Raw genomic sequence first — 17,462 nt, 5'->3', positions numbered from 1 at the left:
GAAACAGACCCACAGATGATCCAAATCTTGAAGTTATTGGACATGACTTTAAAAGAGGAACATTTATGTGTTCAAGAAAATAGATGAAAGATACAGAATATAACCAAAGAACTGGAATCTATGAAAGAAAAAAAAAAGGAAATAAAATGAAGAATCTAAAAATGAAAAATACAACAACTGAAATTAATTCAATAGATGAATGAAGTAGCATATTAAACATAGCAGAAAGGAGGTTAGTGAACTAGAAGAAAGGGTAGTAGCGGTAAACAGTAATAAATACTCAGACTATAACACAGACAGGAACAAAGGGTAGAAAATAAGAATGGAACATAAGATATGTGGAATGTGTTGAAAATGTCTGGTGTATGTGTAATTGTTGTCTTAGAATGTGAGGAAAGCGGGGCGTCTGGGTAGCTCAGCGGATTAGGCCTCTGCCTTCAGCTCGGGTCATGATCTCAGGGTCCTGAGATGGAGCCCCACATCGGGCTCTCTGCTCAGCAGAGAGTCTGCTTCCACCTCTCTCTGCCTGGCTCTCTGCCTATTCGTGATCTCTCTCTCTGTCAAATAAATAAATAAAAATCTTAAAAAAAAAAAAAAAAGAATGTGAGGAAAGAGAATAGGCAGAAACAATATTTAAAGGAATATTACGCTAGAATCTCTCCAAACATGTATCAATGCACAAATTCATGAAGTCATATGAACTCTGTGAACTACAATCAAGATAATCCCAAAGAATACCTCATTTCAGTACAACATAGTAAAACTGCTGAAGACCAAAACAAAGACAAGATCTTAAAAGCAGTTGGAGAAAAGAGGATGCATTACTTTCAAAAGAGCAATAATAAGTCAAGCAGTTGACTTAACAGAAACCATAGAAACCAGAAGACAAATAATGGACTAGCTAGAATTCTATATCCCAAAATTAAAGGTGAAAGAGAGAAAATTTCAGACAACCAGAAACTGAGAGAATTTGTCTCTAGCCAACCTGCAGTAAAAGAAAGACTAAGAAGAGTTCTTCAGGCAGAATGAAAGTGGTCATAAATAGAACAGAAATGCAGGGAGGAATGAGAAGTAATAGAAAGTGTAAATACATGAGTAGATCTAAATGAAAAATGACATCAGGGCCAGGAACATCCAGGAAAGTCTTAAAGAAGAAGAACAAAGTTGTAAGATTACATGACTAAGTATCAGGTCTTATAATAAAGTTTTAGTTACTAAGACAGTCATACTGGCTAATGGATTTGGAAATGAACCAATGGAAGAGAATGGAAAGTTCAGAAACAGATCCACATTGTCTATAATCATTCATTTATGACAAAGTTGGCACTATAGCATGGTGGGGGGTGGTGCTGGGAGGATGATGGACTTTTAAATAAATGATCCTGAATCAACTGGTTATCCATATGGGCAGAAAATGAGTCTTGATCTTACCTCACACCATACATAAAATCAATTTCATGTAGATTTTATATCTAAATGTTAAAGGGAAAAAATACTAAAAGATAAGATAGGAAAGTATTTTCATGAGTGTGGGTGGGCAAAGATAGTTAAATAGAATGCAGATACACTAATCATAAAGAAGATGAATAATCTGGACTACATTAAAATTAAGAATTTCAGCTCACCAAAATACATCATTAAGCAAGTGAATGTGTAAGTTCAAGAATGGGAGAAGATATAAATAATACACACAACCACCCAAGGATTTGTATGCAGAATTTAAAAAGAACTACAAATCAATAAGAAACAGGCATAGAATCCAAGTAGAAGAATGGGCAAAAGACTTGAACAGGAAATTTGTAAAAGGGGGGTATCAAAATGGCCAGTAAAGATATGGAAAGATACTCAACTTCATTAGTCATCAGAGAAATGTAAATTAAAACTCAAATGAAATACCACTACACACCCACTAGATTGCCTAAAATTAAAAAGCCGACAGTACCAAATGTTGGTGAGCATGGGAACCAACTGGAGCTCTCAATCATGGCTGGTGGGTGTGTAAATTGGTACAACCACTTTAGAAATCTGTTTGGCAGGGTCTACTAAAGCTGAACATATGCATACCTTGTGACTCAGAAATTCTACCCCTACGTATGCACCCAATAGTAATTTGCACATATATTCACCAAAATACCTCAGATACCTAGAAATAAACCACCGTATGTGCAAGAATTCCATACAGAAAATTACAAAACATTTCTGAGAGAAATTAAAAATGACCTTGGTAAATGCAGGGATACACAAAACTCATGTTCATATATTACTAAGTCAATTTTTCCTCTATCAACCTACAAATTAAGTAAAATCCCAATAACAAGCCAGAGCAGATTTGTGTATACGTGTGTGTAAACTCACTCACTACTCCTTTCTCTAGCTCTGAGGCTGCTGGTTTAAAGAAGAAACAGAACCACAATACATCAAGTATCTATTGTGTGTTTTGGCACTCAGCACACTACTTTTCTCTGCTTTACTTTATCTAATCCTTACAAATCTTATACAAGATATTATTACCACAATACTATAGATAAGAAACGATTTCAGAAAGACTTGCCCAATGTCATTGTGTCACTATCACTATATCACCCAGTTCAGCTATAGAGAACAACAAAAAAAAATTATCAGCGACTTAGAGATCGTTTATTTTTCTCTCACAGTACAGCTGTCCATGTGTCAGCAGAGGACAGCTGCTATAGCAGCTCTATAGTGTAATCAGGGACCCAGCTCCTATCTGCATGCAACACTGCCCTAGAATGAGGTTTCCTTTTCACAGTCACTTCTTGATCCAAGATGGCTGCTAGAACTCTAGCCATCCCATCTATATTCCAGCCAACACAAAAAGGAGAAGGGAAAAGAAAGGCAAGCTCTCCTTTAACGGAGACTTCCAGAAGTCCAATTTAACATTCCTATTTATATTCCTTGGCCAGACTTAGAATCCTGGCCATATCTAGCTACATGCGAAGCTGGGAACTGTCCTCTTTCAGCTCAGTGGCAACATACCTACTTAAAAACTAGAGTTGTGTTACTGAAGTCGACCGGGAGGCTATGGATATTGGTATGGACAACGAGCCATCTTTCAGAGTCTCCTAGCTGGGAAGTGGTGGGGCCCAAATTCAAATCTAACCAGTGCCCTTATTCATTATGACCCTCCACAGGCTACCTCACCCTTCCTCTGGAGCCCATGTTCTTCTGCTATGCCACCTGTTTCCCATCGAAGTGAATCCCTAGGGAAGCAAAGGGAACAGGAGCTTCATGGGGAAGGTGGGAGTGGCAGTGACATTGTGAAGGATGGCCTCAGGGAGACTGCCTATTTTTCTATGGCTCCTTCCTTTCCTCCTCTCCAGAGCCCAGAGCTTCCCAGAAGTCCCGCGTTCAGGAAGCTCACATGGCAGTGACAATGAGATGGGTGCAGCTTTTCCTGGCTCTTCACTGAGGACTCACTTGATTTGTATTTCCTCTGCTTCTGCCATATTGAATCAAAAGTCACGGTGGTTGCAGAGGCCTCTTGCCAGAAAACATTACAAAACATTACAAAAGAATGAGCCTGTGCATTTGATGGGGGATTGGGGCCACCGCTGATGTCCCCAGTGATTCCAGGGCTCTGTGAACATCTCCATCTGGTGTCTTGGTCCAGCTCTGTGCCTCAGCGGGAAAATGGGAAAAATGTCCAGGGAAGCTAAGTCATCACCAGAGAAACCTGACCAGAGTTGTAAAGGCTCACAATGGAGACAAGCCTAATGGGACTTTGGAAAGGGAAAGCTGATGGTGGAAGTCACCCATGTCAAAGAGTTCCTATGGGGGACCAGACTGGTAATGGGGAATCTCAGTGAGAATGAACCAGATGGTAAATGCCCAGAGGCTGTCCTTATGAGGTTCCAGAAGACTGAGCTCTGGGTGTGCTCAGGAAGTCCAAAGGTCTACATTTGTCTCATCATTGGAAATTCCAATAGGAAGAGACTGATGAGGATGCTCTGGAGGCCCGTGATCTTCTTATTCCTCCTACCAGAACTCTCCTGGGTGCCAATGAGAGAATCAGGGACGGCCTGACTGGCAACAAGTATATGGGAGGGAGAGCCTCAGAGAGCACATTCCAAGAGTGGCCACTGTTCTGCCTGATTCTGCAACCTTCTCTACCAGGAGTCACCTTTATCCCAGGGATTTCAAAATTTAATGTGATGACCATGTCACACAATGCGCTGTGAGAACCCAGTACCATATTTACACAGAGCCAGAGAACTTAGCTATGAAATGACCCCAGGAGTTACCTAGCCCATAGCTCTCATTTTCAGTTGGGAAACTAAGGCTGGAGTGGAGGAGGTGGAGGGGATGACGAGGTGTTGGAGGCAGATTAATTGGTGGGAATGCCAGGATTTGTGCCAGAGCTCTTGATCACCAGAACCACGCTTTTCTGTTATGCCACCTACCAGTACCACTACCACTAGTGGCCCGCTGAGACAGAAAGGGCTGATTTGGGTGCATTCCTTTCTAAGCCTGTCACAAGTCTTGGGCGGAGAGCATAGCAGAGGGGAAGGGGCTCAGGGTAGGGAATGAGCAGTCCTGGCGTCAGGTCCTGGGGTTGTTCCTCACTTGCCGGCTGACTGTATCAGTGTCTTGGGGCTGCCACGGCAAATTTCCACAAACAGGATGGCTTGAAACAACATTAGTTTATTCTCTCCCAGGACTGGAGGCCAGGAGTACAAAACCCAGGTGTTGGCAGGGTTGGTTCCCTCTGGAGGCTCTGAGGGAGGATCCAGACCATGCTTCTCTCCCAGCTCCTGGTGGCTGCCGGTTATCCTTGGCGTTCTTTTTCTTGTGGAAGAACCACTCTGGTTTCTGCCAGTGCCGTCACATGACCACCTCAGTGCGGGAAACCTCCCTCTGCCTTTCTCTTACAAGGACCCTCGCCATCGCATGTAGGGTTTCCCCGGATAGTCTAGGACGATCTCAAGATCCCTAAATTAATTACATCTGCAAAGATGCTTTTTCCAAATATGGTCATGTTCATGCATTCCAAGGATTAGGACATCTTTTTAGGGGCCACTATTCAAACCACTACAGGGATCTTGGGTATGTCCCTTTCCATTTCTGCTGCTTAGTTTCCTTAATGAGGATGGCAAAAACTCACCGTCTTGCTTCTACAAGTGTCTGTTTAACTTCATGGGCATCGATGGACCCCAAAATGTAAGCCTCAGCTCAGCAGCCTGCATCCCCAGCAGTCATGTATAACAGAAGTTCAAATTCAAGAATCATTTCCCACCTCTCTAGACCTTCCTTTGACCATAGACTCTTGGAGATGAATGGGGGAATTTGGCTGTGGTCAGACCACAAATAAGAATGCTTTATTCAACCACAGGCCCCATGCCCCAGGGAGAGAGCAGCCACAAGAGCAAGCACAGAGGATGGGCCGTGTGTGAACCGAGCTTGACACACACACAACGTGTTCAGGGCCAGGACCAGAGGGAGGCGAGCAAGGGGTGGAAATGAAGAGGGAGCCAAATACCTCAGTAATCAAGCAAAAGACACTTGAAGGCAGTATTTTTAAAAAATCAAAATGAATACAAAATCTGTGATGAACAAAACATCAACATTTTAAATTAAGACAAGATCCAGTCTTGCAATTGTGTGACTTAAATCACTTAGCTCTCTCTAATCCCAGTCCTGGGAACCTTACCTTTGTTTAAAATGATGTTTTGTTCATCACAGATTTTGTTTTTTTTTTTTTTTGGCGTGTGTTAATTTTGAATTTTAAAAAATACTGCATTATAATACTTTTCATCTTGATTACTGAGGTTTTTAGCATCGCCTTAAATTTTGCCATTAGGCTCTGCATGGGGCATGTGAATTACAAATAGAGGGACTGGGGCTGTTTAGTTTTGACAAGGGACATCTCCGGGGATATGGTCGCCATCCATATCCCCATGTGGACCCTGAGGGACAAGTGGGGGAAATTCAGGGGAAAGTAGAGAGTCTTCTGCTTCTAGATGGGTCTGAGAATCTGATGAGAGGTTGGTCGAGATAACCCATAGGAGAGCCCTAGAACTCTCTGATTTCAAGAGGCAGATGCCCTAGATTTTCCTGCATAACTTCAATCAGCTTGTAACCTCAGGATAATGTAAGAAATGCTGTCTCTTGCTTCAAACACCTCAGAGACGGGAACTGGGTGTCCTGGAATTTTGGAAGCTGCCCCACGCAGGGCCCTGGCTCTGCTCTAATGGCACAGCTCCATTCTGGGAGGCCAGTGAGTGGGTCACATACACTGTGGGGTGAAGTGAACAGCCCAGGAATACCTACAAAGCGTTTCATTCCCAGGCACAGAGTTATGGGGGATGAGGTCAGCTTCAGCACCAGTCCCAAATAAAAACCATTAGAATGAAAAAAATTAAGATGAAAGTCGGTGACCTGGGAGATGTTGTTATAAAGTCAGAGCACTTCCTCTAACAGATACTGTGAAAACAAAACAAAACAAAACAAAAAAAAACGGTCTTCCCAAAACGCATTTCTGTGTACGGCTCGCATCCGTGCATGGCTCACCCACCCAGTAACATCCATGCTCCTTAGAACAACATTCAGGGGCTTTCTCTGGAATCTTTGACCATTATGCCCCTCAGCTTTACAGAGCTTGCATGTAATCATTTCTGTCTTTGGTCTCCTAAAGTCCTCAGTTCAGTTATGCTGTCTGCTTGCATGGAATGTTTTTCTCTTAGTTTTTCTAATTTTCTTCAAATTTTATATTATTTTGAGATTAGAGTCCAGGCTGTCCCTGGACTCAAGTTTTTGTTAATAAATTACAAACTTTGACGCCCTTAAAAATAACACTGAAATAAAATGGGTTCTTTCCATACATTATTCAGCATCTCAGAAAACTTTCTACATGCTCATTGATTTTTGTGTGAAAATATTTCTTCCAACATTTTCTAGCTGGAGTGTTTTCCCAACATCCCTCAGGTGCCAGCGTGATCTAAAGAGTTGTTTACAAAATGTGTCCCCATGATTGGCCATTTTTTTGGAGAAATCAATAAATCATTCTTACAGAGCTGGCTCTGATTGAGATTAGCTAATGGGGAAAAATTATATAAAAATTTTATATAGCTTTGTCATGAAGTTTAAGTCCTTCAGTAGAACTGGGGTTGGGTGGAGAAAGGAACCATTTGAGCTCAGAGAAGACAGAAGAGAATTGTGTGCCCTGCTATCCTCGATTCTGGCTGGTGGTTAGAATGAAGAGACACCAGTGCTGCAGTCCCCTGATTCTTGATAACACACTGATAGGTAACAGTGTGCTTCTGAAATACTTTCACCCATGCCACAGGATGCCACCTGGCCATGTATGACACCTGGCCTCTTGCACTCTTCTGGTTAAGTTGGCAGGGCGAGGGAGGGGGGGACTGGGGTAGTAATGCCCATGGAAACATGTGCAGCCCCCTGTCCAAGGTCCTGCTCTCAGCAATGACAGCACTGAGGGGCCAGGCATCATGCCAGCCACACTGCACAATCTGCCATGAGAGGAGGGTATTTCTACCTCTATTATACAGGTGAAGAATCCGTGGCTTGGACAACTCAAGGTCAAGGTCGCACAGCTGCAAGTGGTAAAACTGGGGTTCAAGCCAGTCTGGCTGGTCTATATAGCACATGTTTCCTAGAAGACAGAGGGGAGTCTGTCCTCTCCTCTAGGCTGATGGGAGCATTGGAGAGCCAGAGAAAGGACATTCCAGGTCAGAGGTACATGGAGTGAAAGCCTGACAAAGTCTGAAACCCCGGTGTGTAGTGGGTGCTGTCAAAATCATGATTCCGTCACTTACCTGGACATTGTGTTTAGTGCTTACAAAGCACCCTTATCTCATCTGATACTCAAGTTCCTTAGAGGGGCATGCAGTGGAGATCTGGATATCCCCATTGAACAGGCTCAGAGAGGTCCAGTGATTTTCTCAAAGTCACACAGCAAAGGCCAGAAGACGATATTGGCACTTTGTGCCAACATCATCAGACAGGGTGATCAAAAGAGATGGGCCTGGTGGTTGAAGTGGGCAGACCATGATACTGACCTTTCCTGAGATGGTCTTGATCTGCTTGGAGCTCAGGGGCTCAAAGTCTACGCCGATGTAGCCTTCCATAGCAGCAAGGAGATTCTTCCGGAGACAACGGGATGAGTTGGCTTCTGTGTGCACCTGCTCCCACCAGGAAGGCTCGTACCAGCCCGGAATGATCCACTGGTATTTGCTACCATACATGTTCTCCTCATATGCCTGCAACAAATGGGTTGACCATGAATGTACCAAGAGTTAAACATTTGTTCAAGGCTTTGTGCCCTATGAGACACAAGGAGGAGGCTCATGCCTCCTCTTAACAGAGGGTTTGTTAATTTTCCTATTATTTGCTTTGTAATCTCTCCACATTATGCCCCAAGGTAGTTTATTGGAAACATATAGAATAAAATAATAAACACTGAATACAAATTGAAACACCAGGGCCTGACCAAGCCAGATAAGGACACTACAAGAAAGGAAAACTATGGATGGACATCTCTGATGAATATAGTGGCAAAAATTCTCAACAACATATTGGCAAACTGAATTCAAGAACACATTGGAAAGGTTATACACTATGACCAACTGGAATTTATCCCTGGGATGCAAGGATGGTTCAACATACACAAATGGATGAATGTAATACATCACATTAGTGGAATTAAAGATAAAAATCCCATGGTCATTGCAACAGATGCTCTCTGTGTACTGTGATGAATGTTGCACATTTTAAAACATGAACCTTAACGGGTCTTGCAGTTCATTCCTTGAAAGCCACAAACACACCGGGAAACAATTCACGCCACACCCATTGTGCTCCTTGGCCTGTAACAGAGACAGCACAAAGGCCAGAAGGGTGTGGCAGGGAGCCTTCAAGATTGCTCTAGACTCTGGGAAGCTTTTGGCTACCCTCCACGGAGGTAGGCCCTGGGATGCTAAGCCAGGCCCTGCCCTAAGCAGGATGGGTCAGAGACCCTAATGGTGTCTGTGCATTAGAGAAAAGTTACCGTCAAGTCTAGACTGGAGGGGAGAGCTCCCCCCACCATTCCTACATCGGGGGGGGGGCAACTCTTCTAGAATTCTCTCAACACCAAAGAAAGCCCATCCTGCAGTGTGAATTGTCTCATTGGGATAAATGAGAATTAAACGTTTATTTATTATTAAATGTGAGTAAAATGTTTATTTCTTAACTTAAGGTCAGATACCACCTCCACACTCTCTGCTCATTGGTTCAGTGAAGCCGCTGGAGACTAAACTGAAATTATTTAATGTAAGAGCCCTTCAACTACTTCAAGGCAGTGATCACATTGCCTTTTCTCTAGACTCCTCTGATGATACAGGACTTTCACCTCCCCAGTTCTAGATAATATACTTCTCATAATGCAGCCTCAGATCATAGTCATTTTTCCAGCAGCTACATTATAATGTGCCCCATCACAATTATTGTAGAAAAGACATCCCTCATACTTCAATGACAGGGTAAAATCCCAATTAAACAAAGGCAAGCAATCTCCTGATCTTCCCTCTAATAAATGGGGTTTAGACCAAAGACACTTTCTTTTGAAGACATCTGCCTGGGGGCTAGCTTTTTGAACAAAAGGCTCATCCCATGATCCCAGGTCACTGGCAGAACCTTTGACACTTTACAACTCTCATAATTTATTAAAAGGGAGGAACTCACATATCTTGAGCCTCTATCATGTGCTTGGCCAGTTACACACATTATCTTATTTTACTCTCACAACAACCTGATGAGGTACATATTATTTCTATCTTATAAATAAAGAAATTGAGGCTCACTTGAGATGGAGGGATTAGCTCAAACACATACAGCTAAGTCAGGGGGACAAGATTCAAAGTCCGTTTTTGGAGGGTCCCCTCTTTTCTTAGCAAAATGAATGAAACTTTTGGGGAGCTTTCTCAATCTTAAAAGTTAGAGGCAAGAAGAGACCTGCATTATTAGGAATGTATGTTAAGGAGGAGTCAATAGCTAGAGAGTGAGGACAGGAGGCCTTCCAATCAGACACACAGGCAGATCTGTACCACTCTCTGAGCATGAGGACCTTGTGATAATTTAGAGACAGCTCAGAGCAGGAAGTCAGAAGCCTCCCAGGGATCTGCTCTGACAGCTCTTTGACCTGCTTTTGTCCCATTAGGAGCTGTTCCTTGAATTCTGGAATTTTCCAGAAAAGAGAAGCATAGTCTGTTCGAATGACAACAGATTTTGTTTAGAACGCTATTCAGTTTTGAAGAAGATAAACATTTTCCTACTGACCTTCTGGAACAAACAAAAAAGGAGGTTACAGTCAAGTAGGACCAGACTCTCTGGGTAACTCTAGTGCACAACTCCTTGGGTCTTGCTTTTCCCATCTAAAGCCTGTGGAAAGCAAAGCCTGTCTCCCTGGGTGGGTGTTAGACTTTAAGGAGATGACACGTGAGCCACACCTGGCCAACACTACATCCAGGCACATTTTAGCAGCTCCTCTTCCTCCCTTCTCCTCTCTGTAAATAAATCACGGTTTTATTCTGAATACCAGTCACTGTTGTGGGCTGTGCACAGTAATGCTGGTGGGTCTGGGTGTCACTTTTTGCTGCCATCGCATCCCTGTCTTCTCTAAATTTGCTTCTTTTGAACTGCTATGGCTCAGAAAGCAGGGCGCTTGGGTGGTTAAATATATGTGCAAAGCAAAAGTAAATAGGCTTCAAGTGAGGTTCTAGGTGGGAGGCTTCCCTGCAAGGTAGGCGAAGTGGTTTTAAATACACCATCCACGGTCTAAAGCACGGGAGGGGAAGGCTCTGGTCCTCTATTCTGCTCTTCCCATGTTCAGATGAGCTGAGGTTGTTACACATGTGAGCTGGGAGGGGCTGCTGGAATTCTGTCTGTCTCCTTTCCCGGAGGGGGAGTTTTGTCGTGTGGGGTCCGCTCTTCCGTGGATCCCTCGTGCTCAACACAGTGCCTGGTGTGCCCACTGCACCTGAGAAGTGGCTGCGCAGTGACTGAACGCATTTCCAGTTCCCTTGGTCTCCTCAGTTTTCATTTTCTCTGCCTCTGGTGGGAATATGACCTCAGGACCTCTGGCCACCCGTGGGCCCAGGCAGCCACGTGGCGACGAGCAGTCCTGAGCTCACCCTCTTCAGTCTCGGCGACCACTTTGGGTCTTATTTGCAGGTAACCATGACGTGAATTATTTTTTTAAAAAATCCAATTTCCTCTTTTTATTACATTTCCTTTCACCTCCTCTCCTTCCCATGCAAGAAGGACATTTTGCTTTTCCTAATATGGTCACACCAGTGATGGTAGTAAATCCTCACATCAGGAAGGCAGTTCACCGTTGGGATGATGGTCTCCTTCCGTGGCCTTACTTAAGCCTCTTGCCAACCCCGTGAGGCTGATGGGGCGAGGACTGCTGCTTCCATTTTAGAGGTGAGGCAGCTGGAGACCAGAGGTGTAAGATGCCCTGCCTGAGGTCACACAGCTGGTGGAACTAAACCCGGAACCCAGGCCAGACTGCTTGAGAATTTAGAATAGACCCCCGAGGCGGGAGGAGAAGACAAAGCAACGGAGACACATTCATCCTGTGCTGCAGCCCAAATGAACATTTTGCTACAGGGCTATAAATAGGCCTTGCATTTGCTGGAGTCTGCTCTTCCATGGGGTGGCGGTTCCAGTCTCAAGAACACAGCAACATGCTGCAAAGTTGATCCCGTGGCGTCTGGATGGCAAAGATATGGCTGCTTCTACTGGAACTGCACTCTGACCTCTGACCCCAACGCATCTGCGCTCTGACCACTGACCCGGACACGGGCAGGAAGGCTCCTTCACAGGGGTCTCTTGCTCTGAGCAGCCCCTCCCTCTGTCACACACCAGTCCTGATCCCATAGGAAGACATGGAGCAGCCCCTCCTCAGGATCTTCCAGACCTGCCAGAAGAATTTCTGGTAAGACGCCGAGTCCCACAGGGCAGATTGCTTCTGGGGGTCTGACACTTGGAATAAACACCCGCCCCCTCAAAAATCCCGGCAAGGAATTTCTCAACAACCAAAGCTACCTGCAGACTCTAAGAGGAAGCCCGTTGCAAAATGCCCGCCGTCCAACAAGAGGAAAGCAGGCTGAGAAGATGGATGGTGTCCCAGGCCATGTGGAAGGGAGGCAGCCTGGAGCTGTGGGTCGAGAAGAAGACAGCCACACCGTCTGTTCTGAAGCAGAAACCATGGCTGGAAACGCCACTTGGAAAATAATCCTAGTGCATGGCACGGAGTGAAATCACAGCCACGCCTCCACTTGGGTTCGGCTCAGGGCAGAACACAAGGTCTGGAAAAGGGAGACAGCCAGCAACCAGCGTGGTGCCTTCATAGATCATGTTTCTTAATGTATTTCTCCTGGAGTTATGACCCACCATGTGCCAGCTGCTTGCCAAAGCCTTGGGGATACACGGTGAAGGGTGGAGAGGAAGGAGGGATAAAACTCGGTTTATGGGATTCCATGGCAGTGGTCCATTCTATCCTCCCTGACCTGAGACTTTTCGTAAATGAAAAAAGACCATGGACCTTTTCTGAGGACTCACTATCCATCAGGCACCGTGCAGTGTTTCTGTTCATTTCAATCTCCAGAACAATCCTAGGAGACCGGTGCTGATATCATTGTCATTTTACAGATGAGAAAACCGAGGCTCCAGAAGTGTCAACAAGCCCAAATTCAGCAACTAAGCAGCAGACTGGCTCCTGAGCTCCCAGCTCCATCCAGGGTCCCCAGTAAATCAAGAGATGATCAGGCAGTTCTCGTTTTGTTCTTGCGCCTTCAGGATAAAAGAGCCCCGTGTGACTGTGGCTTCCGGTCACCATTCTGTCCTCACTCCTGGTGTGATTTGAGTTTCTGCATCTCTCCAGAAATGGGTAGCAGGGGATGAGAAGTGTAACCCAGGCAGTGTCTCTCCAGTGGACAGCAGAGGGACCACGTTCCCTGGGTGCAGACGTGCAGCCGGAGGTCCCCTTGGCTCCTGGGAGGGACGCTTACCTTGGTGACCCATGGCAACCTTGAAGTCAACCACATCCCCAAAGTTTCTTCTGTTCTAAAGGCACAGTCCTCCTCAGCTTATGCTTCTACCACCTTGGACACAGGCAGCTTGATTTGTTCTAATGTAACCTAGTAGGGCTATGAGATTGAATTTTATCAGCTTCTTAGGGTTCTTTGCAACCTTGGATCTGTTTCCAATATATTTCACAACTTCCAAATTTCCTACAAGTCTGCTTTTTATAATCTCATCCAAGTCACTAACAAGAGATCAGAGAGAACAGAGGCCCATGGCCCATCACTAGAGACTACACCTAGAATAAGCTCACTCGAAGGGAAGGAGCTTACTGGGGAGACAGTGACTCCCGCTGTGACTGGGCTCTCATTCTGTTGATCTTCTCCTGACCTGGGGTCGGGGAGAGGGAGCCAGGGCGTCAGAATGGAAAGACTCTTACAAGTACTTAGGTAGAACATCATTTGGAAGATGATGGGGTTGGGAATCAGGCGAAGGGGCTGGAGCCTTGGCTCAGGACAAGCCGGGCCTCTATTTCCTTATCTGTGAAATGGGATAAGAACAGTTGCTTCACTCAGCTTACTGAAAAGATGAAATGAAGTGAGGTGTGAAAATGTACTTTGTTACCTATCACCAGATAATTGTAAAGAACTCAGAGACAGATAGGAAAGGTTGAGAGACTGTTCTAAAGTTGAGACTCTGAGCCCTGCTCCAGGGCTGGGGGGGGGGGTGGCACTGAGGCACCTTGGCCTTGCCCCTCCTTCTCTGCCCTGCACACTGCAGGCCTCCATCAAACATGGCTGAATAGGCGGGCAGAGCATTAGCCGGCAGGGCTCAGACAGTGCGCTGGAGGGGAGGTTTGGTCAGCTGAGGTCCTTAGCTCCTCCCATGACTGCACTGTCCCGAGCCCTGGGGATTTAGCTCCCTGCAAAGAGGAAAGAGCAGTGACCATAACACTTCTGCTTCCTGCAACCCAGACTCCGGGTTGGTCCTATACTCCGCGGGTCCTATATTCCTCTCAGACCAGGCAGTTAGAATGAATCTGAGAAACAGCTTCGTGAGACACAGTGACAGGACTGAAGTTTTACTTACACAACAGAACACTTTTGCTGCCATAGTCTGGTCAAACTGGCCGAGGATGATCCTCACGTCATTGCCCTGTGGACAGAAGGACACATACGTGAAGGAGCATGGATGACAGTCACACTCGAGGGCTTGAGGCCATGGCAGAGAACAGTCGTGTACCCCCAGCTCCCCAGCCAAGAGCTCTGCCCTCCCCTCCCAGCCCTGCCTGGATGCTCCCGCCCTCCTGGGGGCCAGCTTTCCCTCAGCTCCTCCTGCCCTCCCTGGTCTCAGGGACATGCCCCGGGACAAGTCTGCACATGCTGGAGGCTTCAGAAAGCCAGCGGCTCTCAATGGTCCCGGCGGCATCCCTAACTCCTCCAACAAGGGCAGGCCAACCCTACAGGGCACTGACACAGCATCTTGTCTTCTTCCTCACTTGACACACGGGGAAACTGAAGCCAGAGGAGAGGAAGGAGCTTCTAAACTCCCCGGGGAGTTGGTGGCAGCAATAAGACTGCAGCACCCCAACCCTCCCTGCCAGGATTCTAGACTATTCTATACCTTCCACAAAGCTTCCCAATTTAGAAGTTTCAGAGTCTTTGAGTTCTGAGCTCTGTTTAAATCTCAGCTCCACCCGCAGGCCTCAGGACACCTCAGGCCACTCCTTTATCCTTCTTGGCCTCCATTTCCTCACTCGTCCAATGTGGAAAACGGCAGAACTTACCTTCCACAAGGACTAAATGAGAGAGGATCTGCATAAACTACTTAGCACGGTTCCTGGCACACAGTTGGATGCCCAGTGAGTGCTAGAGCTAGTATTCAGGTTTTATAACCTCCTCCCAACCCATTTTTAACTCTGAGAAAAACTTATATTTGAAAACTCTATAAATAGGACTGCATTCATTATCTCCACGCGTGCCTTGCACAACAGCTCTTGTGACTCACTTATTCATTCAACAAACAGTTACTGGGGATTTGCCCAAGGCTCCCTCCTGGGTCCGTTAAGGGGTCCTTGGTGGCTCTCCAGGGGACAGGGATCCAGGTGGGGGCCTGCCCCATAGAGAAGATAGGGCATAGAGAATATGCCCAGGCTCTGGCCCACGGGGCTGCTCCCCACCCCAGTAACTTCCTGCCCTCCTCAGGGTGGTACCACTTTCCTGCCATCCGTCCCTGTCCTCTCCAGCAGGCCTCAAGGCCCTTTGATGCATAAAGAAGAGAAACATGCCTTTAAAGATCAGTTTTTAGCATCCTTCAAAATTGGAAAGTGCTGACTGGGAGGCCATTTTACTCATCATGTACTTTAAGCAAAATAAAAAAGGCTTGGATTCTAAAATCATCCTTCGTTTGCAAGCAAGAATGGAAAGAAGAGGGGGGGAAAAACCTTGCTCTGAAAGGACTTTAAAAGATCGTTAACAGAGCAGTTGAAGGAAGGCAAGCCTTTGTCATAGCCATGTCTGCAAGGCTATAAAAAGTTCTAAGCTGCTTCCGTTCTGTGGACAATGCTCTCAGGCACACTCCAGGGTTTTTTCTGCTTGTTTGTTGAAATCTTTTAGCCTTCTTGCTGCTAAGAGTATCCAGCCAGCCGGCCAGCCACCACTAACTGAGCATCTACTTTGTGCCACGCTCCGTGTTGCTAAACATGGTATAGCAGAAAAAGCTTATTGGGTTTTAGAGTTAGGGAGACCCCAGTTCAAATCCCAGCTCTATCAATGACCAGCTGTGTGACCCTGAGTCTTAAACCCCAGAAGCGTCAATGTTCTCATCATTGAAAAGGGATAATCCAATCAGCCTTGCCAGGGGGCTGTAGCATTCATGCTCATGAAACCCAACCATTGGCTTCCATGATGCTTCCTCCTGGCTCTTTCCTACCTCCTGGTCCCTCCTGCTCAGACTCTGAGTCAGCTCATCACCTTTCTGCCCACCCCTAAATGCTGGTATTCTACATAGTTCTGCCCTTAGCTCTGTGTCCTCACTGTCCTGGGCAGCCTCATTCAAGACCCTAGCCACACCTGCCCTCGGTGTGCTACAGAGGCCCAACCACTCTCCCCACCCCAACTTTTCTCCAGCTGCCTCCTGGACCCCTCCACTCAGATTCTCCCACATACCCCAAGCTCAGCACAACCCAAGCTGAACTCCTCATCTTTGCCAATGAGCCCTTTCCCCCATCCTGTGTTAGTCCACCTCTGAGAGTGGTGTCACCAACCTCCCACCCACCCACGTTCACTCACCTCCCTCCAAGCCCTAACCAGGACCCATCCACTGGCTCCAACTGTCCGCCAGTGTCAAATCACCCACAGCCTTGCAGCCTCCCCGCCCTGGATGCAGCCACCATCATTCCCTCCTTGATGAACTACATCTGCCTCCCGGCTGGACCCCCACCTTTAGTCCTGCTCCATCCATCCTGGCCTCCACGGAGCGGGTAAAGAATCATTCCAAGACTCAAATGGGGTTGTGTACAGTCTTTCCATGGCTCCCTGAGCTTTCCAGGTCAACTGAGCTCCGAGGAGAACATTCGAAATGCCGTACCAGCAGACTCCTGCTCAGTCCTCTCCAATCTTGCAGGGCCTGACAATGAGCTACCTGCCGTTCTCCAAGATGGGTCTGCCATTCATGCACTCCCTCCCTGGCTCATTCCCCCACCTGCTCCCTCTTGCTTTCTGCAAGCTCACCCATCTCAAATGTCCTTCCCTCTCACCCCACTCCTCTGCCTGGAGAGCTGCCACTCACCCTTCATGCTTTAGCTCAGGAACCCCTACTCTGAGAAGCCATCTGTGTCCTCTTAGGTGCTCCTTTGCTCCTCTGTGGGCCCAGAGCGCTCTGTGCCTCCCTCTATCACAACACGAGTCCACCTGCTTGCCTGTCTTCTCCACTGGACTTGATTCCTCTCTGGGTCCCCAGGTCAGGGGGACAGGGCATGACATATCTATCAACCATAGGCACTGAATGCACAATTAAGGGAGCAAATGCTCTTGGAGGTAGTGACTGGCCTGCATTCCTTATTCAGTAACTGGTAGCTATGATCACCACAGCACTGATATCCTGCCAGCCCAGGGCCTCAGCACTCATTTGCTTCACCATGTCCGGTTCTTAAATGCACTGAGGAGCCCACGTCTTCGTGGCTGACCACCTGACCACCTGCAGACAGATAAGTAACCGGCTCAAACACTTGTGGTCTTTGTTGCCATGACAACCAAGTTGCATGGACCACTTGGTGCTGCGTTCCCAGACTGTTAGAATTGGATGGATCCCAAGAGATCACGGATCTAGTAAACCCTGTCCTAAAGAGGCAAAGCCTTCCCCAAGACTGCCCAGCAGCTCAGAACAAGTGCTTTCAGCTTGGTGGCCCTCTGACCGTC

At 46.5% G+C, this 17,462-nt stretch overlaps 1 protein-coding gene across 1 annotated transcript in view; it reads right to left on the bottom strand.

The window, feature by feature from the left end:
- GABBR2 (gamma-aminobutyric acid type B receptor subunit 2) overlaps positions 1-17,462 on the bottom strand; it is a 338,485-nt gene that overhangs the window by 138,175 nt on the left and 182,848 nt on the right. Inside the window, exons 5-6 of the mRNA XM_059142785.1 lie at positions 14,134-14,199; positions 8,037-8,237 (exon numbers count right to left, since the gene is read on the bottom strand). Coding sequence (XP_058998768.1) covers positions 8,037-8,237; positions 14,134-14,199 — 267 coding nt within the window. The remainder of the gene's footprint in view (positions 1-8,036; positions 8,238-14,133; positions 14,200-17,462) is intronic.

This window comes from Mustela lutreola, chromosome 12 (assembly GCF_030435805.1).
Source record: "Mustela lutreola isolate mMusLut2 chromosome 12, mMusLut2.pri, whole genome shotgun sequence".
In the NCBI taxonomy this organism is placed as follows: Eukaryota; Metazoa; Chordata; class Mammalia; order Carnivora; family Mustelidae; genus Mustela; species Mustela lutreola.
The sequence above is the reverse complement of the archived record's forward strand: the minus strand, read 5'-3'. Positions and strand labels throughout refer to the sequence as shown.